This window comes from Podarcis liolepis, assembly GCF_965112155.1.
Source record: "Podarcis liolepis genome assembly, chromosome: 6".
In the NCBI taxonomy this organism is placed as follows: domain Eukaryota; kingdom Metazoa; phylum Chordata; class Lepidosauria; order Squamata; family Lacertidae; genus Podarcis; species Podarcis liolepis.
The window spans coordinates 70,540,363-70,552,404 of NC_139559.1; the positions used below are offsets into that span (position 1 = coordinate 70,540,363).

Genomic DNA, 12,042 nt, shown 5'->3' on the forward strand with positions numbered 1-12,042 from the left:
AGCTCAGTGTAGGAATGGAGGTGGATCCATATTGAGAAGGTGGTGTATAATAAAGTGATTTTAACGTCTTAAATTTATCTGGAGGTGGGGACACACACACACACACACACAATAGGTATTTGCCCATTTTTATTGTTTGTTGTTTATTCTCAGCCTGTTACTATACTCAGCAACAAACAAAAAACTAACATGTGGCATGGTAATCGACGAAGCGCTAAGCAAAATGTTCCCCCTCACAAAGATTTCTCCTTGTGCAAGACAACGTTCAGCCAGTGTGGTATAGTGGTTAAGAGTGGTAGACTTGTAATCTGGTGAACCGGGTTCGATTTCCCGTTCCTCCACATGCAGCTGCTGGGTGACCACCTTGGGCTAGTCACACTTCTCTGAAGTCTCTCAGCCCCACTCACCTCACAGAGGAGGAAGGGAAAGGAGAATGTTAGCCGCTTTGACACTCCTTAGGGTAGTGATAAAGTGGGATATCAAATCCAAACTCTTCTTCTCCTCCCTCTTCTCCCCCTAAATCTGTCTGCATCTGGAGCAGATTTGGGTATGGTGAGAAACAGGCATGGAGGGGGGGAAGAGGGAGACATCCCAGTGTGCTGGCAATAATTAGCATAAGTCATGGGTTACCTGTATACCTGGATATAATCTGCCTATCAGCTGTAATGTACCCCATCTGACATATCTTTCTACCTGCTTTTGTAGGTAATATAACAATGAACCCCCCCAAACCTGAAGCTAATGTGAGCGAAACTGAAGGAGATCTGGGAAATGTCACCAGAATTGTATCCGGTGGTAGTTTTGTAGTATCAGGAATTTCTCCTGGAGGTAGTCATGATGTTTTTCCACCCTGTAAAATCACCGACCTTGAGGTACAGCAAACTGGTGATGGCGGATTCCTTCTCTCCTGGACAGCTCCTGGCGATGACTATGATATGGGGAAAGGTAAATGTGGGCTTCTGCTTTAATCATTCAGTAAGGACTCTTTGAGAAATATTTAAATTCCGTACTAACCTGGTTGGGGGGTGGAGAGCCAAACAACAGTTTTAGTTACACTAATTTCATAGGCATGTAATACTGTACATCAGGGTCTCCCTTGGACAGCTCCATTAACCCTTCAATGTCCCCAGCGACACACAATTTTTATTTTTTCTAATTGATGTTTTTGGTCTTCTGTTGTTGTTGTTTGGTGGGAGGAGGGCTGCCTGTTTCTGACACTGTTGCTTCAATTTTTAAATCCGTATTTTGTTCTTATTTTAAGACATGTATATGTTTTGCCATCGTCCGTCACCCTACCCCACCCCCGCCCCAGGCAAGGCAGATGAGTAGTGTAAGGTTTTATTCTGTGGAATAGCATACCCTCCAACATTTCTCCACTGAAAATAGGGACATCCTATTCCATAATGATAATTTTACTATTTATACGCTTCACATCGGACTGGGTTGACACTCTGTGCGGCTTCCAACATACAGTGGTGCCTCTAGTTATGAACGTAATTCATTCCGAAGGCCCGTTCTTAACCTGAAACTGTTCTTAACTAGAGGCGTGCTTTCGCTAATGGGGCCTCTTGCTGCTGCTGCGCAGCCGGCACACGATTTCCGTTCTCATCCTGGGGCAAAGTTCTCAACTCAAGGTAACTCTTCCAGGTTAGCAGAGTTTGTAACCTGAAGCATTTGTAACCTGAGGCATTTGTAACTCAAGGTACCACTGTATATAAAAACATAATAAAACATTAAACATTTAAAAACTTCCCTAACTCCATACCCTCCAATGTTTCTCCAGTAAAAATAGGGAAATCATAAGGAAAAGTGGGGACGTGGGTGGCGCTGTGGGTTAAACCACAGAGCCTAGGACTTGCCGATCTGAAGGTCGGCGGTTCAAATCTCCACAATGGGGTGAGCTCCCGTTGCTCAGTCCCTGCTCCTGCCAACCTAGCAGTTCAAAAACACATCAGATTGCAAGTAGATAAATAGGTACCGCTCCAGTGGGAAGGTAAACGGCATTTCCGTGCGCTGCTCTAGTTTGCCAGAAGCGACTTAGTCATGCTGGCCACATGACCCAGAAGCTGGACGCCAGCTCCCTCAGCCAATAAAGCAAGATGAACGTCGCAACCCCAGAGTCGGACACAACTGGACCTAATGGTCAGGGGTCCCTTTACCTTTACCTTTAAGGAAAAGTGGGACATTCCAGGAGGGATCAGATCAGAAACTAGGATGGTGTCTGCAAATCAGGGACTGTATCTGGAAAATAGGGACACTTGGAGGGTCTGAAATAGCTACCCTGTTGGGTTCTGTAACATAGGCCATGTTTTTGCATTGGTAAGGAATTACGGTGAACTTTGACAAACCTAAGCAGCAGCCCGTGTAAACTAACAGTATGTTCTGGAACATTCTCCAGAGTCCTTTGCAGCAGGCAAAGACGTAGTGGCGGGTGTGCATTCAAAGCCAATGTGGTAAGAGTTCCCTGAAGGCAGGAAGTTTGAAATGCACAGAAAGCAAATTTGGGCATTGTTATTCTTAATCCGTGACTGCAGACATAGATCTTGTGTGTTCTTTAATTCCCAATGTCTTCTGCAACACACAATGATGCAATGGGCTGGTGTGCAATATTCTTAGGGTTCCTGGAGGACAGGAAGTTATGCACTGAAAGATAGGCTTGTCACTGTTTCCTTGATCCATGTTTGAAGATGTACATCTAACTCGTGCCTGTTGTGGGTCCTTTATTTTGCAGCTGAAATGTATGAAATAAAGATGGGTGAAAGACCCTCGGAGTTAACCAGTGCAACTTTTGATAGTGCGACTCCCGTGGACACTTCTGGCCTGATGACAGAAGCTGCTGGGGTCAAGCAATCCTTTCACTATAAGCCGGTAAACTTCACAAAAGAGAATGGCACCTCCATCTACTTTGCCATTCGTTGCATTGATGGGAGCGACAACGTCGGAGAAATATCTAATATAGCCGGAGCAGTCGTGTTCCTTCCTGCATGGCCAAGTTCTCCTCCTCGTCCAATCACCATTTCCCCTACTCCAGCTGACAATTCCATTATTCCGTCTAGTCCAGATGACAAACATCCTGGCCCAGTTGACAAATCCACAATTATAATTGTGATAATTGCATGCATTTCTGTAATTATTTTTTTGGCTGTTGTAGGTATAGCAGTTTGCATTCTACGTAAGCGGAAATATGGAAATTATGTGACGACGACTACCAGTACTACTGTTGCTCCTTGAGCTCTTTTTATATATATATATATAAAATAGCCACTTCTTCAACATTTCACAATACGTCATATATTGCCAACACAAAGGAAATAAATGGACAGTATAGTTATATCGTATTGACTTATCGTTACAATTCAGATGAAGGGAAGTGGATAAGCTGTAAATTATACTGAGTTGTATTCAGAGTAGAGTGCTCTGTTGTACTCAGAGTAGATTCACTGAAGCAAATAGTACCCCCAGAAGAAGAAGAAAACACTGGTAGTAGTATTTATTAACCTCTTTACACATAAAAATGACTTACAGCAAACACAAGAAAACCTCCCCCAAATATATTTATACAATTAAAAGGCAGATCCAACAGTTTCTGTCTCATCAAAAGAGGCCACAAATACTTAAAAATCCTTAGTATTTTGCACTGTTTTATAAGATCTTAGGACTGTTTGTGCAACAGTTCATAATTATTTTTATAATGGGCTCTGGCAAAACTTAGCTGGAAAGCTCAGAAACCAAGAGGACAAGAACTTTAAAAAAGAATGCGGAAAATATAATTAAATTAGGAGAACATTGTAAGCAGATGAAAACATTAGCAGGGTTTTAATCTTACTTGTAAGGTGACTATGACTATGGACAATTCAGATGCATTTAAAAAATGTGGATACAGTGGTGCCCCACAAGACGAATGCCTCGCAAGAAGGAAAACTCGCTAGACGAAAGACTTTTCCGTTTTGGAGGTGCTTCGCAAAACGAATTTCCTATGGGCTTGCTTCGCAAGACGACAATGTCTTGCGAGTTCCTGCTGTTTTTTCCCCCTCCCCCCTTTTTCTAAGCCGCTAAGCCGCTTCTCAGCTGATCCGATCAGCAGATAAGCCGCTAAAAGCCGCTAATAGCGCTAATAGCGCTAATCTGCTAATCCGTCAATGGGCTTGCTTTGCAAGACGAAAAAACCGCTAGACGAAGAGAATCACAGAACGGATTCTTTTCGTCTTGCGAGGCACCACTGTAAAAGGCTGGTATGCAGGTGTAAACATTGACATTGGGACCCATAGGGGGGTGGGGGGAAGTCTGGAGATTCAGAGGAATTTTTTTATATGGATTTGTAATTGTTTTTGTTATAGATTTGCATTTATAATATATATATATATATATATATATATATATATATATATATATATATATATATATGTTAAACTATTAGTTTTTATTTCCAATTGTGTGTAAATATCTGTCATCTCTATTTCCAGCATCTGCCTCATATTAATCCTTAGAGAATTTCTGTCTTGACTGATTCTATGTCAGGCTAAAATATCCTTGTCATTTTGCGTGTTCAGACCCAGAAACCTCCCCCCTAAATAAATTCACACTTGACTCAAATTTTAGTTTTGGTTTTTGGCAGAATTTAGGCCACAACTTTATTGATTACAGAAAGTGAATGGTTTCATAGGCTCTGGTTCAACTAGCTCCCTGCCATGCAGGTAGCACTGACCCAGGGTTCCAGCGTAGGTCAGCCAAGGGTAAACACCTGGATAAGCGGAAAGCCAGGAATGGGCTAACTCTGCCACCCAAATGTCCCCCTGGACTCAAGCACGGTCACAACCCGCTCTCAGGGGTTGACCAAACCACTGAGTCCCTGGATTCCTTTAACGGAATACCCTTCACATAGGGATGACAAGAGAATTCTCCCATCCCTATCACCTGAACCAGAGCCTATCCCGTACCCGTAGAAGAGGAGGAATTGTGCCTTTTCGCCCTGCATTTGGAGCGACGACTCTTCTGCCGCTTGCCACCAGATGACGGAACCCTGGGCATCAGAAGATCCTCCTCAGAAGAGTGGATGTAGAGCACCTCCCTCAAATGAACCAACTGCACCTGAACAGAACTAAAAACATGTGAGGTGCTAGGCTGATAAGAAGTTCCTCTCCCCATAATCTGTGCTGCTGAAAGCCGTGAGCTCCCAAAACCCGAGTGTGCCAACTGCGAACATGGTAGTCCAGACCGAAAGGCCTGCTGAACCGTGGCACGCATACTCCTGGGATAACCCCTAGGACTAGGTGGGACTGGAATCCTGGAAAACTGCAATTGGGACAACAAAACTCCAGAGGACTCAAAAGCCTCGCTCCCTTCACTCACATCAGAGGGACCATGGGCTTCATAAACAGTAGAAGAGGAGGAAGGGCCAGGCTGGGGAGCAGGCTGCCTCCCAAACTGCTGAGCCAATGACTCAAGCTCTGAATGCGCCCCTTGTCAAGGCCACAAGGTCCAAGCCAATATTGGCCATGATAGCACCCAGACGATCCAGCGTTTGCTGAGGAACTGCTGGGGCTTGCACTGAACGCAGCGACTGAGACAGGCCTCTAATTACCCTTTTTGTAGGGAGAGCAGGACTAGGGTTCCTTTTAACAGGCATCTCAATAAGCTCTCCCAAAGAACAAAATAAATAAACTCTTTAACCGTTAAAATGGCGGTCCCTCCTAAACAAGATTGTGCTCCCGCCAAAACAAGACGGCGCTCCTGCCAGAAATGGCACTATCACCAGTGCAAAATGGCGCTCCCTTCAAATAAGCTGGGGAAAATGGCTGCCGGCCCCAGGAATTTCCCCAACCAGCCTTAAACAAATTAGGAGGGGTGTGTGTGTAGAATTCACCAAGCTTACAGAGAGGGAACTCTCAAAAGCCAAAAAGGAGAGCAAAGTAATCACTATAACTTAAACTCTTTCGCCCCCACTAAAACTCAATTCAAGGCTCTTTAAAATAACCGCTCAAAATTGCTGTTCCCAAAGGCCAGGGAAAAAACGGAGGAAACTCCGCAGCCAGAAGCGCTAAAGGCCAAAGCCCTGTGGGTGAAATCTCCTCCAAAAACAAAAGAGAGGGGCTGCTGAGCAGAATTTTTCGGGCCGCAGCAACACCGCACATCGGGAGCCCCTGGATCAACCAGCTTGTTTTCACTTATTTTTACAGCTAATGGTTCTAATCCTAAAAACAAACCATAATGGTGATGGCGGGATGACAGGCTGCCTTGCCCTTGCACTTTTAGTTACCGTATTTTTTGCTCCATAGCTCCATAAGACGCACTTTTTCCCTCCTAAAAAGTAAGGGGAAATGTGTGTGCGTCTTATGGATCGAATGTAGGCAGGAAAAGCCCCCAAGCAGCTCTTGCGGGATTTTCCCCGAGGAGGGAGAAGGGACTGACTGGCTTTTAGAGGGGGAATGCAATAAAAAAAATATTTTTAAAGGGAGCGCTGAGCAGAACCTGGGATGTATACAGGCTCTGCCCAGCGTTCCCTTTAAAAATATTTTTTTCTTGCATCCCCCCTCTAAAAACTAAGTGCGTCTTATGGTCAGGTGCGTCTTATGGAGCGAAAAATATGGTAATTCAAAATTGGCCGATAACATACCATTTGTGCAGATTTGCGCTCATGGGTTTGCATTAACTCGGCTGATAGGTTTGTTTGTTCCTGAAATGCTGTGTGTGAGAGAGGAAGAAAGAGAGAGAAAGAGTGAGATCGTCACCTTTAGCACTTTTGGCTTTGGTTTTCTCCTAAAATAGTTATTTCACTCCCAAAGAGAGAAAAAGCTTGCCAACGACTTTCAGTGCCCTTTCAGTGGTTTGTTCCCCAGCCTTTTCTCTGGAACTGAGTTCAGCTCAGCTCAGCTCAGCGCTCTGACCCTATAATGCTATGGGCTGGTCATGATCCAAGATACGAAAGATATCTTTCACTGGGCAGAGGTTTTGCCTTTTAACAAATCTCATATAAAGTGGTACCTCAGGCTAAGTACTTAATTAGTTCTGGAGGTCCGTACTTAATCTGAAACTGTTCTTAACCTGAAGCACCACTTTAGCTAATGGGGCCTCCTGCTGCGCCGCCAGAGCACGATTTCTGTTCTCATCCTGAAGCAAAGTTCTTAACCTGAAGCACTATTTCTGGGTTAGCGGAGTCTGTAACCTGAAGCATATGTAACCCGAGGTACTACTGTATTGCAAAGTTAACTAAACCATCTTCATTCTTCCCAGACTGTAGCCTGTAACCAATATGCTTTAACCATATCTGCATACCCTTCAACATTTCTCTGATGAAAATAGGAGTGTCCTATTTAATCATCATCATCATCATCATCGGCATCATTCTATTTATAACCTGCCCATTTGACTGGGTTGCCCCAGTCACTCTGGGCTGCTTCCAACATATATAAAGCATAATAGAACATTAAACATTAAAACATTCTTTGGTTTTTGGGGCATGTGATTCTATTTTTTGAATGTGCTCTGGAAGATCTGATAAAAATAAACTAAAAAGAAAAGGGGCAAGAATACACCCCTTTTAAAACACCTTTTGTATTAGGGATGTTGGAAGAGAGGTGACCTTTTGCATTGAGTTTGATTTGGCAGATGTTAAAGGAATATAAATTCTGTATTAAGATCTAAGATTCTGTGATTCCACCCCTGAATGTCCCCCCTGAAATTGACTCTGACCAGAGCAGTACATGCAGGTATTATTCTGTCTTGCAAATTGGAACGCTTGTGCAGATGGAACAATGGGAAGAGTGCAATGTTGAATTTCAACCACAGATATCTTGTGTAAAGAAAAGGGAACCCCCTCGCTTAATGTTCTTTATTGGTCAAGACCTTTGTTTCACCTAAGTCAACCGTCAGTGTGGCTTTTGCTGCCATGCTTTCTACATAACCAGTTCTACGGAATGGTTGCTTAACAGTGCCTCTGGGTGAATAATGATTCGACATTAAAAGAATTAGATGCATTTATTTATTTACTAAAACGGTGTCCTTCCTCCCGAAGGAATGAACCTAAAAATATTTTTTTAAAAGAAATTTAAATCGTTAAACCATCTTAAAGCACTTAAAAGAAACCACACACTCTCAAAGTTACTAAATTCAATATCTGGGTGAACATGAATGCCTTTAAATTTCTCCTGAAAGTCAATAATGAGGGAGGCAGATGCCCGTCTCCAGGGACAGCATTCCACAAACATGATCCAGAGCCATCCCTGTCATGAACTGGAATGAACCATTATTATTATTATTATTAGTAGTAGTAGTAGTAGTAGTAGTAAACCCCACCCATCTGGCTGGGTTTCCCCAGCCACTCTGGGCAGCTCCCAACAGAATATTAAAAGCACAATAAAACATCAGACTCCTCATAATTTTCTGCTGCTTTCCATATGGGTGGTACCCAGCTATATATCCCCTCAGAGATACTCAAACTACTCCTTACCTGTTGGAATCGGCATTAAAAAGCCACCTAGTTTTACAGGTGTGTTTGCATTTCAGGCACTGGGAGGGACAGAGGGATGCTGTCAATGGATGGGCGGCAGCAAACGTGACTTCTTGTCTTTTGGTGTTTGGCACCTTTCAGCAAGAAATCGTGTGTGCTATCCTAAAGTGAGGCTTGAGTCAGGAAAGCTTTCATCCAAGCTGCCCAGTAAGCCAATCAAGAGGACTGCGTGAATGTCTTCGTTTTGATTTTTCTCACTTTCTCATTTGTCCAAACTCAGGTTTGAGTCTCCGCATTTCCATGGTTGCATTTTGTTAAAAACAAAAGGTCCTCAGGATCGTTTGTTAGCATTTGATCGCAAATTTCTCTCCCTACACCCATTTTTGTGTGCAAATTTGCCTAATATAACCGGAATGTTTCTCCCTGATGTACAGTGGTACCGCGGGTTACATACGCTTCAAGTTACATACGCTTCAGGTTACATACGCTTCAGGTTACATACGTTTCAGGTTGCACACTCCGCTAACCCAGAAATAGTGCTTCAGGTTAAGAACTTTGCTTCAGGATGAGAACAGAAATTGTGCTCTGGCGGCGCGGCAGCAGCAGGAGGCCCCATTAGCTAAAGTGGTGCTTCAGGTTAAGAACAGTTCCAGGTTAAGAACGGACCTCTGGAACGAATTAAGTACTTAACCTGAAGTACCACTGTAATGTATTCACATTACTTGCTGCTACACCCGAGTCAGTCATTCATTCCTGGAAACGAAAGAGCATAAAACACCAACAGTGGGAAGGATAAACTTGTATTGCTTTGCGACTTTGTGTGTGTGAAAACATCTGGGAGTAGGATAGGTCAGAAGAAAGTTTGACTGAGTGCAACGGGATGTTACACATAGGACTGCAGCCTTTGGGATGGGGGGCAAATGAAGGCTTTGTATGTTTGTGGACACACACTTGCACGCCTAGGAACCAACTCCTAGGGGCCAAGGTCCCTTTGCCGCTTCCGCCCATTAATGTGGGAAGCTAGGTAGACAGGTGTGTGGAAGATTATTATCAGAGAGTCAGCGACTATGGAAAAAACACACACAACAACTAGCAGCCCTGGTGGCTCTGCAAGAGGAGATTGCTAGACTAAAAGCAGAACTAAAAGCTCTTCAAAAACATACAGGTAATTGGCAGCTAAACATAATAGTTGGAGTGCTTAGAGATTGAGGAAAAAAAGAATTGAGCAAATGGTTTATATAAAGCAAAAGGATGAGTATGATAAAAAGTTACTAGTGAATGTTCTCAAAGGAGGGAAAGCTAAATGCCAGATTCTATTCACTCCGATGGCAGCAGGATAAAAACCTTTCATTCTAAAGGTATAAATCAGGAGTTTGCTGAATACTACATGGAACTGCACCAGCCCATCCACCCACCCACAGAGGATATGGATTGCTTCTTATCTACCTTTTCCAGTTGTTACCCACATTGGCGTAGCGTGGGTTATCAGCACCCGGGGCAAGGCAAGTAATTTGCGCCCCTTAACCCGTGGATTTGCGCCCCCTAACCCTAACCCCCAGATGTTGCGCCCAGTGCGGCCGGCCCCCCCTGCACCCCCCACGCTACGCCACTGGTTACCCAGAAAGAAGCTTCCTCTTTTTAATATATTCGGAGACTTCTCCTTTTTCAAATTACCCAATTCTGCCAACCGATTAAGGTCATGCACCCTCAGAGACTTGAGGATCCTGATAGATCCATCTGAACATTCTGGGGGCTTCCCCAATGGAAAGAGCCCGTGATCTGGTCAAGGCTCTCATCTCATTGCGGAATGGCGAGATGAGAAGGCTTGTTACATTTATCACTCCTGAGCATTCTCTCCGGCACTGTGGAGCCCACAACTCTACTGAGTTCAAAGCAAGAAAGCAAGGCTAGATAATGGTTATATACTGGTGGAGTAGACGTCCAGTAGAGATTTTCCAGATTGTCCAGAACTTGACCTCGCCTCTTGGTCTGAATGAGCACCTGGAGGCAACAGAGGTCTTCTGCCATCACCTGGTCCACCATTTTGAAGGGGGGCAGAGTTGCATCTTGTCCAACTTTGCAGAATCAATTTCAGTTTGTGCGACTCGATCTCATGAACAGGGTGTGGCAGGTATGGACCTGGTAAATGCTCTCTGTATCCCTGCCCAGCATGGCTGGAGAAATCAAGCTGGAGGTGGCGGTGATTGGGTGGGTCTCAGATGTGTAGGATGTTTCATTGCATGAGGGGGTGGTCCTCACTCCCTTAAAGGGGGACCCTTGACCCAGTAGATTGTACAAACATTTTAGCCAAAAAGGCTATTATTATTTAATAAGAAGGGTTGTCAAACATCTGGAATTTTCTGGACATAGCCAGAATACTGCAGTTGGAAGCTGTGTCTGGTGGGAAATTGCTGAAATGAATTCGAACATATGACAAAAGAAAATCAACCCCCCCCCCCAAAAAACTCAACAACCCTATTATTAAGAATTGTATGTAGACAGCATCTTAAAAAGTTGAGACATCACCTTGCCAACAAAGGTCCGTATAGTTAAAGCCATGGTTTTCCCAGTAGTGATGTATGGAAGTGAGAGCTGGACCATAAAGAAGGCTGATCGCCGAAGGATTGATGCTTTTGAATTATGGTGCTGAAGAAGACTCTTGAGAGTCCCATGGACTGCAAGAAGATCAAACCTCTCCATTCTTAAGGAAATCAGCCCTGAGTGCTCACTGGAAGGACAGATCGTGAAGCTGAGGCTCCAATATTTTGGCCACCTCATGAGAACAGAAGACTCCCTGGAAAAGACCCTGATGTTGGGAAAGATGGAGGGCACAAGGAGAAGGGGACAACAGAGGACGAGATGGTTGGATAGTGCTCTCGAAGCTACCAGCATGAGTCTGACCAAACTGTGGGAGGCAGTGGAAGACAGGAGTGCCTGGCATGCTCTGGTCCATGGGGTCACGAAGAGTCGGACACGACTAAACGACTAAACAACAACAACAACAACCAAAGTACATACATTATCTCTGTTTTCAGGTCATAGATGACTTTTGTAAAGAGGAGGGTTGGGTAATACAGTCCTGCTAAATTTTCTCAATTTCTCTGCAGCTATTGATATATTGAAGGAACGCGGGTGGCACTGTGGTCTAAACCACAGAGCCTAGGGCTCGTCGATCAGAAGGTCGGCAGTTCGAATCCCCACGACGGGGTGAGCTCCCGTTGCTCGGTCCCAGCTCCTGCCCACCTAGCACTTCGAAAGCACGTCAATAGTGCAAGTAGATAAATAGATACCACTCCGGCAGGAAGGTAAATGGCATTTCCATGTGCTGCTCTGGTTAGCCAGAAGCGGCTTAGTCATGCTGGCCACATGACCCAGAAACTGTCTGCGGTCAAACGCCGGCTCCCTCGGACAGTAAAGCGAGATGAGCACCACAACCCCAGAGTCGTCCGTGGCTGGACTTAATGGTCAGGGGTCCCTTTACCTTTATTGATATAATAGACCATGGGCTGACTTCTGGGCTGACTCTACAGGGTGGCTATCAGTCTGTTCTGGTGGCTCTGTTCCCAACCTGCAATGTCCAGAGAGTAGCACTGGGT

The 12,042-nt window shown here is 44.5% G+C and overlaps 1 protein-coding gene across 1 annotated transcript in view; it reads left to right on the top strand.

Moving 5' to 3' along the window:
• LOC310709814 (uncharacterized protein) overlaps window positions 1-12,042 on the top strand; it is an 82,116-nt gene that overhangs the window by 50,363 nt on the left and 19,711 nt on the right. The window contains exons 14-15 of the mRNA XM_083509853.1: window positions 706-945; window positions 2,732-3,228. Coding sequence (XP_083365979.1) covers window positions 706-945; window positions 2,732-3,228 — 737 coding nt within the window. The remainder of the gene's footprint in view (window positions 1-705; window positions 946-2,731; window positions 3,229-12,042) is intronic.